Here is a 15,780-nt window from a genome sequence, read left to right as displayed (position 1 = left end):
CTTGCCACATGTCTGGCAAGAGGGTACAAAGGTGATCTAGGACTGGATCATCAGATAGTGGTCGAAATTATCCTTAGAGGAATAAGGAAATGTTTCTTAGTTATGGAGGTGATAAAGAGTTCGACGTAAAGAGTTATATCGATGCAAGCTTAACACCTATCCGGATAGCTCTGAGTAGAGATACCGGATACGTATAATGGAGCAATAATTTGGAATAGCTCCAAGTGGAACGTGGTAGCAGCATCTACGATATAAAGTTTTGTGAAATACATAGGGATCTGAATATGGTAAGACCCGATGACTACAACCTCTCTCACAAGCATAACATGATCAAACCTAGAACTATTTGAGTGTTTATCACATAGTGATGTGAACTAGATCATTGAGTCTAGTAGACTCTTGGATGTTGGTCACATGGCGATGTGACCTGTGAGTGTTAATCACATGGTGACGTGAACTAGATTATTGACTCTAGTGCAAGTGGGAGACTGTTGGAAATATGCCCTAGAGGCAATAATAAATTGTTTATTATTATATTTCCTTGTTCATGATAATCCTTTATTATCCATGCTAGAATTGTATTGATAGGAAACTCAGATACATGTGTGGATACATAGACAACACCATGTCCCTAGTAAGCCTCTAGTTGACTAGCTCGTTGATCAATAGATGGTTACGGTTTCCTGACCATGGACATTGGATGTCGTTGATAACGGGATCACATCATTAGGAGAATGATGTGATGGACAAGACCCAATCCTAAGCCTAGCACAAAGATCATGTAGTTCGTATGCTAAAGCTTTTCTAATGTCAAGTATCATTTCCTTAGACCATGAGATTGTGCAACTCCCGGATACCGTAGGAGTGCTTTGGGTGTGCCAAACGTCACAACGTAACTGGGTGGCTATAAAGGTTCACTACAGGTATCTCCGAAAGTGTCTGTTGGATTGGCACGAATCGAGACCGGGATTTGTCACTCCGTGTAACAGAGAGGTATCTCTGGGCCCGCTCGGTAGGACATCATCATAATGTGCACAATGTGACCAAGGAGTTGATCATGGGATGATGTGTTACGGAACGAGTAAAGAGATTTGCCGATAACGAGATTGAACAAGGTATCGGATACCGACGATCGAATCTCGGGCAAGTACAATACCGCTGGACAAAGGGAATTGTATACGGGATTGATTGAATCCTCGACATTGTGGTTCATCCGATGAGATCATCGTGGAACATGTGGGAGCCAACATGGGTATCCAGATCTCGCTGTTGGTTATTGGCCAGAGAGTTGTCTCGGTCATGTCTACATGGTTCCCGAACCCGTAGGGTCTACACACTTAAGGTTCGGTGACACTAGAGTTGTTATGGGAAATAGTATGTGGTTACCGAAGGTTGTTCGGAGTCCCGGATGAGATCCCGGACATGACGAGGAGCTCCAGAATGGTCCGGAGGTGAAGATCGGTATATTGGACGAAGGGTATTGGAGTCCGGAATTGTTCTCGGGGTACCAGGTGATGACCAGTGTGTCCGAAAGGGGTTTCGGAGGCCCCGGCAAGCGTTGGGGGCCTTATGGGCCAAGGGGAGAGGGCACATCAGCCCACTTAGGGGCTGAGCGCCCCTCCCACCCCATCTCACGTAACCAGGAGAGGTGGGGGCGCCACCCCTAGGGTAGCCGCCCCTCCCGGCTTGGGGGGCAAGTTTCCTAGGGGGTGGGGGTGCCCAAACCCATCTAGGGTTTCCCCTGTGGACGCCGCCCCTCCCCTAGGGAACCCTAGGGCGCCTCCCCCTCCTCCCTCCCCCCTATATATAGTGAGGGAGAGAGAGGGCAGCCGTACCCTTCCCTGGCGCAGCCCTCCCTCTTCCTACACCTCCTCCTCCTCCTCCATAGTGCTTGGTGAAGCCCTACTGGAGAACCACGAGCTCCATTGCCACCATGCCGTTGTGCTGCTGGAGTTCTCCCTCAACTTCTCCTCTCCCCTTGCTGGATCAAGAAGGAGGAGACGTCCCCGGGCTGTACGTGTGTTGAACGCGGAGGCGCCGTCCGTTCGGCGCTAGATCGGAATCAACCGCGATCTGAATCGCTGCGAGTACGACTCCTTCATCCGTGTTCTTGCAACGCTTCCGCTTAGCGATCTACAAGGTTATGTAGATGCACTCTGCTTCCCCTCGTTGCTAGATTACTCCATAGATTGATCTTGGTGATGCGTAGAAAATTTTAAATTTCTGCTACGATCCCCAACACTGTGATCACATCCGAGACTCCGAACAACCTTCGGTACATCAAAACATATAAACTCATAATATAACTGTTATTGAAACGTTAAGCGTGCGGACCCTACGGGTTCGAGAACTATGTAGACATGACCGAGACACGTCCCCGGTCAATAACCAATAGCGGAACCTGGATGTTCATATTGGTTCCCACATATTCTACGAAGATCTTTATCGGTCAGACCGCATAACAACATACGTTGTTCCCTTTGTCATCGGTATTTTACTTGCCCGAGATTCAATCGTCGGTATCTCTATACCTAGTTTAATCTCGTTACCGACAGGTCTCTTTACTCGTTCCGTAATACATCGACCCGCAACTAACTCATCAGTTGCAATGCTTGTAAGGCTTAAGTGATGCGTATTACCGAGTGGGCCCAGAGATACCTCTCCGACAATCAGAGTGACAAATCCTAATCTCGAAATACGCCAACCCAACAACTACCTTCGGAGACACCTGTAGAGCACCTTTATAATCACCCAGTTACGTTGTGACATTTGGTAGCACACAAAGTGTTCCTCCGGTAAACGGGAGTTGCATAATCTCATAGTCATAGGAACATGTATAAGTCATGAAGAAAGCAATAGCAACAAACTAAACGATCAAGTGCTAAGCTAACGGAATGGGTCAAGTCAATCACATCATTCTCCTAATGATGTGATCCCGTTAACATAACCATCTTTGATCAACGAGCTAGCCAAGTAGAGGCATACTAGTGACACTTTGTTTGTCTATGTATTCACACATGAATTATGTTTCTGGTTAATACAATTCTAACATGAATAATAAACATTTATCATGATATAAGGAAATAAATAATAACTTTATTATTGCCTCTAGGGCATATTTCCTTCAGCTGATGCTAGTCATATGCAAAGCCATAAGCTTGGGGATGCTATGTTTGATGAAGATGATATTTTTAGTCCCCCAAGTTTTGATCAGAATATTTATTATGATGATAGCATGCCTCCTATTTATTATGATTACAATGATGAAAGTGGGTTTGGAAGGGTGTCAACTCTAGATAAGATCCCACTATTTTTTAGGGTGTTGAATCTTATTGTGAAAATTATGAAAGTGGATTTGGAGAGGTCATGACTTTATTTAGTGATGAATCCACTATTTTGGAAGAGGTTTCAATTGATTATGAAAGAAAGTTCCTATCTATGATGATTATGGTGATGACATGTATGTTATATTGAATAATGATAACCATGAAAATTGTCATCATGATTTTAATTTTCAGTCACATGATAGTTATTTTGTTGAATTTGCTCCCACTACTATTCATGAAAATAAATTTGCTTATGTGGAGAATAATAAAATTTGTATGCTTGTGGATCATGAAAAGGATGCTTTGTGTCATAGTTATATTGTTGAACTCATTCATGATGCTACTGAAAATTATTATGAGAGAGGAACATATGCTTTTACATATCTCAATAATATCAAGTTTCCTCTCTTTATGTTGAAAGTTTTAATGTCATGCTTGTTTTACCTTTTTATGCTAGTTGATTATTGCTCCCATAAATTGTTTGCTCACAAAATCCCTATGTATAGGAATTATGTTAGGCTTAAATGTGCTTGTCATGTGATTCATGATGCCCCGTTGTGTTTCAACTCTTTATTTCTATGTGAGCATCATTGAAATTATCATGCCTAGCTTAAAAACGCTTGTTGGGAGACAACACAATACTTATACCTACTGTTTTTGTGTATTCACATGATTAAGCTAGTGTGGTAATCATGCTTTATAGCTTTTTTCAATAAAGTGCCAAGTAAAGGCTTTGGGATGATGTGGATGATAGTTGATTTGATTCTGTGAAAAAACAGAAACTTTTGCGTCCAGTAGCAGAATTATTTAAATTCATTCGAACGTGATTTTCATCTGAACTTTTTTACACATGCTTGATATGCAAATTTCCCACGATGTCCTAATTTTTCAGATATTTTAGAGTTGCAAAAGTTTGAGAACAATTCAGATCATTACAGATTGTTCTGTTTTTAACAGATTCTATTTTCAATGCATAGTTTGCTTGTTTTATTCACTACAAAAAATACACTTTCGTGATGATACGTGTTTATCACAGTAGGTCACGTTTTCTGTCATGCATGTACATCCATGATGATTTTATGACAGAATCAAGATAGTCATACATGTGTTGTCGTATAAGTGTTTCGTGACAATACCAAAATTATCATCACGGAAGTGTCCACTTCCATGGCGGTAAATGGCGCGTCATGGAAGTGCTTTCGTCAAGGGTAACCGACACGTGGTATCCACCATAATGGGTTGCCGTTAAAGTATTAGGTTTTGATTTGGATTCGATAACCCGTTAACAACCCGGACCAATGGGGATTTTCCACGTGCAAAATTCTGATTCGCCGGAGTATCCACGTGCCAGCTCAGCGTTGGGACAAATGGCATCAATCCAATGGAGGATACGTGCCTATGATACTTTGACACATGGCACGGCCCAACAGTAACCCTTTTAAGATAAAAAGGCCGGCCCATCCAAGGGCCCACAAGATTTTGTCATACTCCACTGGGTCAGCCTGTTAATAGTCTGGTACGATTTGGGCCAAATTACGGCCCACATAAGATCCGGCCCACGATGATGTCTGTCACATTTTGAGCCAAATGACAGCCTACATCAGATCCGGCTCGTTAACAGTTTGTCATGTTTTTGGCCAAATGACGGCCCATATCAGATCCGGCCTGTTAACTGCCTGACATATTTTGGGCCAAATTACGGCCCATATTTAATCTGGCCCGTTAACAGGCACTGTGATTTCGGCCCCATTGGGGGCCATTTTCACTATAACCTCTTAAAGGCCCATGTAATAGTTCAGCCTGGTATTACTTTCGGCCTATTAAAGGCCCGTAGTCCTCGTGGATACATTCTGCACCGGAGGGGGCTGAGACAGGGCGACCCGTCACCGCTCCTCTTCATCATTGCGATCAACCCCATCCACCGTCTGCTAAAAGCTGCGGAAGAGGCTCTAGATATCACCCCGGTGCCTGGCAGAGAGATCAAGCTCAGGGTTAGCCTGTATGTGCACAACGCCATCATTTTTGCGAATCCAGACAAGGAAAAGATCGACCACTTGATGTGCATTCTAGAAAAATTCGGCGATGCTACTAGCATGAGGATAAACAACTTCAAGTCCATGGCGACACCAATTTGTTGTGACGACATCAACCTAAATGTTGTGTTACAGTCCTTTGCGGGACCGATCGTGTTGTTCCTGATCAGATACTTGGGACTCCCTCTGACCGTTGGCCGGCTTCGCCTAGTCCACCTCCAGTTCATCCTTGATCGCATTCGGGCTAGGCTAGCTAGTTGGAAGGGAAGAATGCTATCCATTGCCGGACGGCAGGTCCTCGTCCGATGTGTGCTCACTGCCCTGCCCACGTTTGCTCTCACCGCGCTCCCTGTCCCCAAGAAGCTGCTTAAGGAGATCGACAAGAGTAGACGCCGTTTCCTTTGGGGAAGAGATCTGGAGCTCTCGGGGGCAGTTGGAATATCAGCTGGGGCCGGGTCTGTTCCCTGATCGAGCACAGCGGGATCGACATTCAGGACCTGGCTAAGTTCAGCCGCACCCTCCGGCTGCGGTGGCTGTGGCACGCTTGGAAGACCTGTCCGTGCGTGGGGACGGAACCGCCTTGCAATGCTTCTGATCGCGCCCTATTCAGTCAGTGTGGTCACGAAGGTGATCATCGGCAATGGGCACACGGAAAGTTTTTGGCATTGTTAATGGCTGGGATCGACACCGTTGAAGGTCTACTTCCCCAACCTGTTCAAACACTCACGCAGAAAGAACAAAACAGTGGCCCAAGCTCTTGCAGATGATCATTGGATTTCAGACCTAGCGCATTGAGACACCAGCTCTCTGATCCGAGATGTGCTTAGCCTGCATAGACTGATTCAGCAACTGACCCTCCAAGAATCCACTCAAGATCAGATCCTTTGGAAGTTTGAAGCCTTCGGACAGTACAACTCTCGCTCGGCATACTGCATGCAGTTCCTGGGATCAACGACCGCACACTTTTGCAATGTGGTCTGGGACACATGGGCTTCGGCAAAGCTGAAGATTTTCGCATGGCTTCTCCACCAGGATCGTCGTTGGTGCAATGATCGCCTGCAGCGCAGAGGATGGCCCAACAATTACTTCTGTCAACTATGCCCGCGGAACCTTGAGAGCTCCGAGCACCTGTTCTGGCAATGCAACTTCACGAGGACCGTCTGGGCCGAACTGTCGACCTGGCAACGTTGCCATGTTTTCGAGCAGACAACTTGGATCCACAGCACCAGCTCGCTGGAGAAGATGGCGTCAATGATCACGGCTGCGCGGCCGGGTACCAGGAAAGGAATTAAATCCCTGACGATGCTGGCCCTATGGGAAATATGGCAAGAACGCAATCACTGCATTTTCAGGGCAAAGGAGGCAACTGTGATGGACGTGCTGCTCACAATCCGGCACAATCTCAGTCTATGGCAGCAGTGTGGCGTCAAGTTTCTTCAGAACCCCTTCGGGGACCCGCCATGAGGATAGGCTAACGGCATGTGCCTTTGGCACTCCGTTTTTCTTCATTCATCTTCAATTTATCCTTGATCTTTGGATCCTCGCCCTTGTCATTTTTCCACTGCTCTCTGCTTAATTCAATGAAATATCAGCCTTGGCTGGTTCTTCAAAAAAAAAAAAGATCGTGGAGATATGTTGTTGTCGTTTTAGATAATGGTGTAGCTTGTATTCAACTTTACTTTAAAAAGCTTTGGTGCTAGTCGTGGTGGTCTGTGATAAGGTTTATATTTTGCTCGGTAGACGTCTCTTGTTGTTAGAGGGTGCTCGTAAACTTATCATGTCACACTAAGACTGATGCCTTAATAGGAACTTGATGCATGGTTGTGTTATCAATTTTCAAAAATCAAAATTACGGGGTGATCCCTTATTTCAAAAATAGTAATACTCGTGTATATCGACAAACCGCTTACAGCCGGCCTATGAACTAATTACATTTTGTAAAAATGCCCTTTGTCAATGCGAATTTGACAAGATTTGTGCACTTCTTTTTTTTCGGACTTTACATACACTGCACAACACTGCAACGCTACAGTACTCATAAGCAACAATCTTCTACTAAGAAAATAATTGTGCTGATCTCTCCGGCCTCACATTGCTCCATTTGCTTCGGAACCCTGGTCGGCGATGTGCACCGACGGCTGGGTGCTCCTGAACCTAAGCCCGTTCACCATGGGCTTCACCTTCTCGGTAAGCTTCATGATGGCCAAGAAGAGCACCCTGTACAATATGACCATCCCGAACAGGACCGCGAGGTCGACCCACTTGTTGTACCCCATCTCCACCTGCCAGTACTCCCTGAGGATCTCGTCGCCAGTGATGGTGGCAGCGCCGCCAACCTGGTTGTTTGGGAAGGTGAGGCCGAGGAACTCGTTCTTGTAGAACCCCTGGTTGGCATACTTGTGGAAGGCGACGTAGTACATGGGGTACCTCCACACCGGCTTGGGAAGGTCGTGGGGCAGGCGGAAGAAGCCGCCGTTGAGCATCATGACGCCCTGGATGCCAGCGCCGGTGATGATGCCCATGAGGAAGTCAGGCACGGCGCTGGCCACGATCATCATCAGGCCCTCCACGAGCATCATTGTCATGAAGAGCACCAGCGCGAAGTAGGCGAAGTGGTCGAAACTCCTCTGCAGGCCGACCAGGTAGTAGGCCATCGCACCCGGCACCAGGGAAATCAGGAGTAGATACGGCGTCGCCGAGACTGTGTTGGCGATCACGAAGGACGAGACGCCGTAGTGCCCGTTCAGCCTCTCCCTTCCAAATATCTGCGTTGTGCATACATAAAGCACATCAGATCAACGTATCGTGAGTATCGTTTTTCAATTTCATTTTAGAAAAATTTCAGCACCAACCGAAAATCAGTGAATTTCAGTGAATTATGTTTTCATTTCGGTCAAAGGGCCGAAATCTCCACTTGATTTCAATTAAGATTTTGAATTTTTTGAAAAATATTTGAATTTCTGTTTACTACTGAAATTGCCTAAATATTTTGGCGAAACGTAGATATTTCAGTGTCTGCTAAAGTTAATGAAATTCAGCGGATTTCATCGAAATCTCACTGAAAGTGAAAACCATGATCGTGAGACGTGAGATGAGATGGAACTCGATCAGAAACTTCACCTTCATGTCCTCGACGAAAGACGGGAAGCCTCCGATGGCCATGAAGGTGAGGAAGGCGCCTACGAACATGAGCATGGAGCCACGAGCCTGCATGCAAAGTTTTCAATCACACGAGTTAACACAACAGTGATCAGTGGCATGGCAACTACAACGAGAGGCTTCTTGCTACGCACCTGTATGGATCCATAGCTATGGCCGATGTCATAGAAGATGGTGCCGCAGCAGAGGCAGAGGGCGATGTAGATAGCGAAGCGGAGCCAGTAGTAGCCGAGGTCCCTGTACATGTTGATGAAGGACCTCTTGGTTAGCACCAAGGACTGCATCAGGAAGCTCGGCTGCTGCCCTTCCATCTTCACCACCTCCCCTACCTGAAACCACACGACAAACCACATACACGCTTATAATTAGCAAAATTCAGCACTCCAACTGAAAGTTTCAAAATGTATGTGGAGTCCGGCCGGGCTACTCACAGTGCCGCGTATGTCAGCGATCTGCCGAGTCACCTTGTCCATGTACACGGAGGATTTGTAGGAGACCACCAGCGCGTTGATGTTCTCGGCGGTGGTCGTCTTCTTCCCGCCGAGGCCTTCCTCGATGTCCTGAGGAATCAATTGATGAAGCGCATGGTTAGGAATACTATTCACCAAGAAGATTTCAGATATAGAGTAGATAATTAAGGTCCTTTGATTGAACGGTGGCGATGTGCTCACATTGTCGAAGTCCTTGTTGATGGTCCTCAGGAAGTGGTCGGAAGGGTTCATCAGTGACGGGCAAGGAAACCCGCTCAAAGCGAAGAACTGAAACAAACAAACAAACAAACAAATTATTAGGTAACAAAAAACTCAGTGGCTTCAAGAGTTTCTTGTGCACTTTGACTATAGTAATCCAGGTCCAGCAAGTGAGGAAGATAGGAACACATGGCATGTTTTGTCAAAGGATTAGCAGTATCATTTTCTTCAGTTATCCATCTACCGTACCTACGGACCGACCGACCGAGGCACATTTTTCTCCTCCGTGACCGGCACACCGTCAGCTAGGAAAACACGCGTGTTTGTCAAACCGTGTGGTCAATTTAATCACCCCATGAAATTACTATCACCTAATACTTCCTAAAAAATACACCGATTAATTCGTTGTATCAGGAGACTTGCTTGGCACAGTGGATTACCTATAATACGAGTACTAGACGATCTCTCCACAGTCGTCTACAGCTAAACCGAGCTTTCAGCCTCAGCTGTCACCACTCAAAAAACAGTCCTGAATGCAAGCACATCTTCGCCACTGTGCTATGAACGCGATGCCGCAGTTGAGTTAGGCGGCACTGATCGATCAATGCATGTGGCCAGCCAAACGTGTGTGATTTTTTATTCTTTTTGGGAGTAAGCTTCCCTGCCAAAACGAATGTTCCCAGTGCGTGGCGCAGTCCATATATATGTTCCCCGGCGGTTTGGATCGATCGTGTGCAGTGCTCCTAGTCCCTACCAGTGACTCGAGCACAGTTCCAACTGTGCATATATACAGTGATTAATATCGTGATCTATCTTTCCACAGTACGTACGTGATGTTGCTTCTGCAAGTTAAAACTGTTCCTCTTGTTCTCCGGGCGAACTCTAGTCATTTTCTAATACTCCCTCCGTTATTAAAAAAAATCTAATGATAAGTGCCACACGTCAGGTTCGTGACACTCTTGTCCTAACGTTTTTCGATGACAATTTCAGTCACGCAAGGATGAAAAATTCCAGTGACACACGGCAAGTTTTTGTATAAAAAAACTAAACCACCAAAGTTGTCATGCTTGCTAACTGAAGTGATGTTATAATCCTTTTTCTTTATATTAGATGTATACATACATTTTTCATTGTATTTGTTTACTCATTTCATTTCGTATATAGTTTATATTAAAATATTCAAATTGAACTTTGTTATCTTTCTGTTGAGTAATTAATGGAAAGGGATTCCCGGTTGAAAAAAAATTGAAATATTTAAAATATCTTATTTTGTTACTGAAGGGAGCGCATAATTACTGCCGTCGTACGGTACTTCTTTGGCAATTGTGATCTCTTTGAAAGTTAATAATGTATTTTTCTGAAATATTTTAGTGCAATTCTGTTGTGGGTGGATAACTAAGTTAAATAAGCTATGAATGGTGTACCCAATTACCCAACCAAAGGTGATATTACTTACAGAAGATTTTTTATTTATTTCTCTAGATTTAGATCAAAATTTTGGCTGAAATATTTTGGACTTGCAGATATACACCCATAGGTATGTGCTAAAAAATCAGTATATGTTTTATAGATTGATCATATGATCTCACCAACAGATCCAAGCCTAAAGATCAAATAATTTGTATTACCACCGTCCAGTGTGAAACTGTGAATACGCCTACTAGGGTCGCGATCATGTCCAAAGTCCAAACACGTACATACGATAGCAACAGCAACATGCAACAATCAACAGCACTGTGCACGTATTCATACGTACATACGTACGCACGCATACAACAGTATGTACAGACGTACCTGGTTGGTCTCGGCGGCGGGACCGAAGAAGACGGTCTTGCCGTAGGCGAGGAGGCAGAGCCCGTGGAAGAGGCCGTAGACCTCAGTGCTGGGCTGGTGCACGGCGGCGACGACGGTCATGCCCTCCCGGCGGGCGAGCCTGGCGATCCGGCTGACGACGTGGAAGGAGGCGGCGCTGTCGAGGCCGCTGGTGGGCTCGTCCAGGAACAGCAGCGCCGGCCGGGTGAGGATCTCCATGCAGATGCTGACCCGGCGCCGCTGGCCGCCGCTGATCCCCTTGTGCATCCACCCGCCGATGCGCGTGTCCGCCGCGCCCTCCAGCCCCATCTCCCGCAGCGTCTCTTCCGCCCGCTCCCGCTTCGCCGCCGCCGACATGCCGCTCGGCAGCTGCAGCGACGCCGAGTAGCGCACGGCCTCCCGCACCGTCAACGTCGTCATCAGCACGTCGTCCTGCGTCACGTACGCCTGCAACACGCAAAGGATGCGTTGATTAACTAAAATAATTGATAGAGTGCGTTCGTTCACGATCAACCCGAATGAAAATGAGATTCTCCGAATTGAAATAGCTCATCCGTGCATGCACTAGGCTTACCGATGTTCCGTAGGATAGCTTCTGCCTCCGGCCATTGATCAAGATGTCTCCCTTCTGGCTGACACCAGAGCCTAGCCTTCCTGTAATTTTGTACCACGGAAGCTCGTCGTAATTAATTCTTTAATCTTCTCACCGCAAAAATTATAATATCTAGATACTAATTGTACGAGTCGCTACGACGCTAGCTGGCGAACAAAATCTTTCGAGTAGTTTATCAGGAAGGCTGGCTGTCTGACTAGCGAAGGCCAGCCCGCATACGATATTGTATAGGAGTAGTATTATTCACGAGCATGTATACGGCTGTACCAACCTGCTAGAGCGTCCAGAAGGGTGGATTTGCCGCAGCCGGAGGGGCCCATGATGGCGAGGACCTCGCCGGGGCGCGCATAGCCGTTGAGGCCGCGCAGGATGGGGACGCGGCCGGCCTTGCCGCCGGCCGCCGACACCCACAAGTCCTCCCAGGAAAGCACGACGCCCTGATCAACTCGGCGCAACGACGTCTCGCGAAGCACGGCGGGCACGGCGCCGGCGCCGTTCTCCACGCTGATCTCGAGCGACGAGGAGGTCCGCGACCGCGGCAGGGTCACCGGCATCGGAGCGAACGGCGGCGGCGGGAACGAGCTCCCGCTGCCGAAAGGGAAGCCGTCGGTGCTGCGCAGGGAGCCGCCGAGGACGTCAGAGGCCGTGTCGGACGGGCCCTCGTCGTCTGCGGCGTGGCCGGGACGGCTCTGCTCCCGCGGCGGGCTCGGCCTCCACCTCGGCACGGCGGGCAGCAGCTGCTCGGACGCCATAGAGGAAGGCTTAGCCGGCTCGATCGTCGGAGACGTGCGTGGAAGCTAGCAATCAGCTGGCCGGGTGGTGGTATGGGTTTCTTCTTTTGCTCGTGATGACTCTGCGGAATGGTGGTATGGGCTGAGAGCCCGAGACTGCTTAAATAGAGGGAAGATATGAGGTGGTTGAGTGCAGGATTTATACTTAATCCTAATTCAAATCACAACTTGGTTTAGATTTTGAACAAAGGAGCGGGTCAAGAGGGGAACGGGGTGCTTAGTTCCTTCTGCCTGTGTATACTATACGTAGAGTACGTGCGTGTGGCATTCAACTTCGTTTTTCTATGACAAGGTGTCCAATGTTTTGCAGACAAATACTAATATTGTCGTGACAAGTACGAGGCTGACACCATTAGGCAATTTTACGGCCGAAGCAGTGGTTCTGCTCTACTAAAATGATTACGTTTGTGTGCTTTCATTGCTTGGTACGAGGTTCTTCAGAGCAAATTATTACTCTGCTTCCTTAGGGTTACGGTGCACTGGAAATGCCCATTTAAAGAAATTTCGTACCAACAGCAAATTCCATCATAGTTGCTGACGTCCTCACCCTCCTGCCTCATGGTACGATTCGCCGAGGACACCCTAATCCTAGCTGGGGCAACACCACAAACCGTGATAACTCTGAAAACTCTTGATGACTTTGCCAATGCCACTGAACTCCACATTAATTTCAAGAAACTACTATGTATCTCCGCCGACCAAACGTGAATTCCCCTCCCCTCTACCTGCCACTCTGCCGGCTGGTGGCACGGAGGGCAACACTGGTACCTCGGCTTTAGCTAGTAGTTTAGGTTAGACTTTTTAGCCTTTGCAGTGGTGGCGCTTCATCTTCAAGTCGTCTTCTCAGCTTCGATCCTCTTCGAATCTATCCCTCGGGATGGAGTTGGCGAAGTTGCAATGTAGATTCTTGTCATCTCCTTTGGACGACGAGGTTAGGGTTTCTCGTCATGCATGTGCAGTGGCGAGATCTGGTGTCAACCGCATTTGATCGATTCAAGGGCTCAACAACGACAATTGTGGCTGTAGGGCGCTGGTCCGTAGGGACACATGAACAGAGACTTCCCGACTCTTATTGAGAAAGTCAGGCCAACTCTGGCATGGGAGGGATGACATTGGCACGCCGCCAGCTCATTCTGGCATTAGTAGTTGTCATTCGGTTGTCTAGCAACATTGATATAATTTTTTATTATGTTTGGGTTTGCTTTGTGCTTTTGGTGAACTTTTATAATAGTCTCAGGTTTTCACAAAATGATATAATTCAAGAAACTACTTCCTACCGCAACAACGTTTCACAGGAACTAGTATCCTGCTAGCAAATGGCCATGGCATTGTCATTGCCTCTTCCCCAAACATACCTAAGCCTACCCCAATCCCCAACTAATCTATCGTAGCCTTTCAACCACCTGCGAAAATTTCCTCTTCGACTGGTGAGCTCTTCTTCTCAACAAAGGGGGTTGGCTTGTCCTACCCTCCGCGGTTTTGGATAGTCAATACATATTTCCTGGGCTCCTTCCTTGAAAAATATATCATAGGATGACTTGATCAACGTAGGCGGTGTTTAAATTTTAAAGGACTTGTCACAAGAAACTTCTGGTATAGGGGGAGTTGGACCAAAAAATCTTGCTCCAGTAGACCCCTTCCTGCCCTCCCCCCACAAAAAAAAATCATGATCGCAGAAAAATACCTCAACTCCCCTTTATAGAGGGAGTTGATCTATAATCACACCCACATTGGTGGAAATCAATTGACACGGACTTACGCCTCGGGCTTGGCCTGACATTCGATGCCGCCCTCCACCATCGGCGCCCACTAGGTCGCCGCTGCGGACCCCCTGCTAGACCGCATGCGCCTTCTTGGCTCGACGTTCACCCGCTCACGCTCCGGCGTGCCTCCTCACCGTCCAACGCCTCTCGTGCCTCCCCACTGTCCATGCCGCTCGCGGCTCCGATGCTCACCGGGTCGTTGTTGTAGACACACTGCCCGCACGCCCGCGCTTCCCCAACTCCCATTCAGACATGCCAGCAAGCACGGTGCACGATGCCTCCTCTACCCGTGCCTCCCCGGGTCCCTGATAGGGGCCGCTGCTCTATGGTGCCTCCCTGTCTACCCATTGGTTTACGCTACCGTCACTAGCGGGTCGAAGAGTTACACATGTGGCCGCACACCGAAAAGAGAGATAGAGGGGCGGGGTAAAAATAAATAAAAAGTGGCCACTAACTGGTGTAGCCCATTTGTTAGATTTGGGTATCAGGGATGGATTTATTGGCGGTATTCAAAATTAGCACAGATGAAAAACTCAAATAATTTATTGGTCAAACGGAAATTGCTAATGGAGCTCGAGCTCCATGGAGCCCAAAATTTGAAAAATTCAGAAATCAAATTGCTTTCAAAAAATCCTGAAAAAAAATACACACATACATATGGATGTATACTACTTGTATGTAAAGTTTTATGGTGGAATATATTTTTAGGCGAGTTACACAGAAATTACAAATTTGTCTATTTCTAGTACATGTACTATCCATTACAAAAGAAATGTTCTTTTTTTGTATAGCTCACATCAAAATATTGTTGGGGAACGTAGTAATTTCAAAAAAATTCCTACGCACACGCAAGATCATGGTGATGTATAGCAACGAGGGGAGAGTGTGATCTACGTACCCTTGTAGACCGACAGCGGAAGCGTTATGACAACGCGGTTGATGTAGTCGTACGTCTTCACGATCCGACCGATCCAAGCACCGAAACTACGGCACCTCCGAGTTTCAGCCCACGTTCAGCTCGATGACGATCCCTGGACTCCGATCCAGCAAAGTGTCGGGGAAGAGTTCCGTCGGCACGATGGCGTGGTGACGATCTTGATGTTTAACTGTCGCAGGGCTTCGCCTAAGCACTACTACAATATTATCGAGGATTATGGTGGAAGCGGGCACCGCACACGGCTAAGAAAATGATCACGTGGATCAACTTGTGTGTCTAGGGGTGCCCCCTGCCCCTGTATATAAAGGAGCAAGGGGAGGAGGTCGGCCGGCCCTATGGCGCGCCAAGGAGGAGTCCTCCTCCTAGTAGGAGTAGGACTCCTACTAGGAGGGGGAAGGAAGTGGGGAGGGAGAAGGAAAGGGGGGCGCCCCCCCCCCCCCCTCTCCTAATCCAATTCGGACCAGGGGGGAGGAGGCACATGGCCCATCCTGGCTGCCCTTCTCTCTCTCCACTAAGGCCCATATGTCCCATTACTTCTCCCGGGGGGTTCCGGTTGAAGGAAATATGCCCTAGAGGCAATAATAAAGTTATTATTTATTTCCTTATAATCATGATAAATGTTTATTATTCATGCTAGAATTGTATTAACCGGAAACA

At 47.3% G+C, this 15,780-nt stretch overlaps 1 protein-coding gene across 1 annotated transcript; it reads right to left on the bottom strand.

Annotated features, from left to right (window-relative positions):
• Positions 1-7,227: 7,227 nt before the first annotated feature.
• LOC119301909 (ABC transporter G family member 11-like) lies at positions 7,228-12,484 on the bottom strand. Its single transcript, XM_037578903.1, has 8 exons — positions 11,904-12,484; positions 11,594-11,673; positions 11,002-11,466; positions 9,190-9,276; positions 8,950-9,078; positions 8,653-8,847; positions 8,480-8,566; positions 7,228-8,124 (listed from the first exon to the last, which is right to left on the bottom strand). The coding sequence occupies exons 1-8, from the start codon at positions 12,382-12,384 to the stop codon at positions 7,447-7,449; spliced, it is 2,202 nt and encodes a 733-aa protein (XP_037434800.1). The 5' UTR covers positions 12,385-12,484; the 3' UTR covers positions 7,228-7,446.
• Between the last annotated feature and the right edge of the window lie 3,296 nt (positions 12,485-15,780).

This window comes from Triticum dicoccoides, chromosome 5A (assembly GCF_002162155.2).
Source record: "Triticum dicoccoides isolate Atlit2015 ecotype Zavitan chromosome 5A, WEW_v2.0, whole genome shotgun sequence".
In the NCBI taxonomy this organism is placed as follows: Eukaryota; Viridiplantae; Streptophyta; class Magnoliopsida; order Poales; family Poaceae; genus Triticum; species Triticum dicoccoides.
Note: the sequence above shows the minus strand (reverse complement) of the source record. Positions and strands in the feature narration are given on the sequence as shown.

Coding starts and splice junctions, on each gene's coding strand:
- LOC119301909 (XM_037578903.1), bottom strand. CDS start 12,384: ATGGCGTCCGAGCAGCTGCTGCCCGCCGTGCCGAGGTGGAGGCCGAGC. Junction 11,674..11,903: donor CCTTCTGGACGCTCTAGCAG/GTTGGTACAGCC, acceptor ACAAAATTACAG/GAAGGCTAGGCTCTGGTGTC. Junction 8,125..8,479: donor CTTTCGTCGAGGACATGAAG/GTGAAGTTTCTG, acceptor TGCACAACGCAG/ATATTTGGAAGGGAGAGGCT.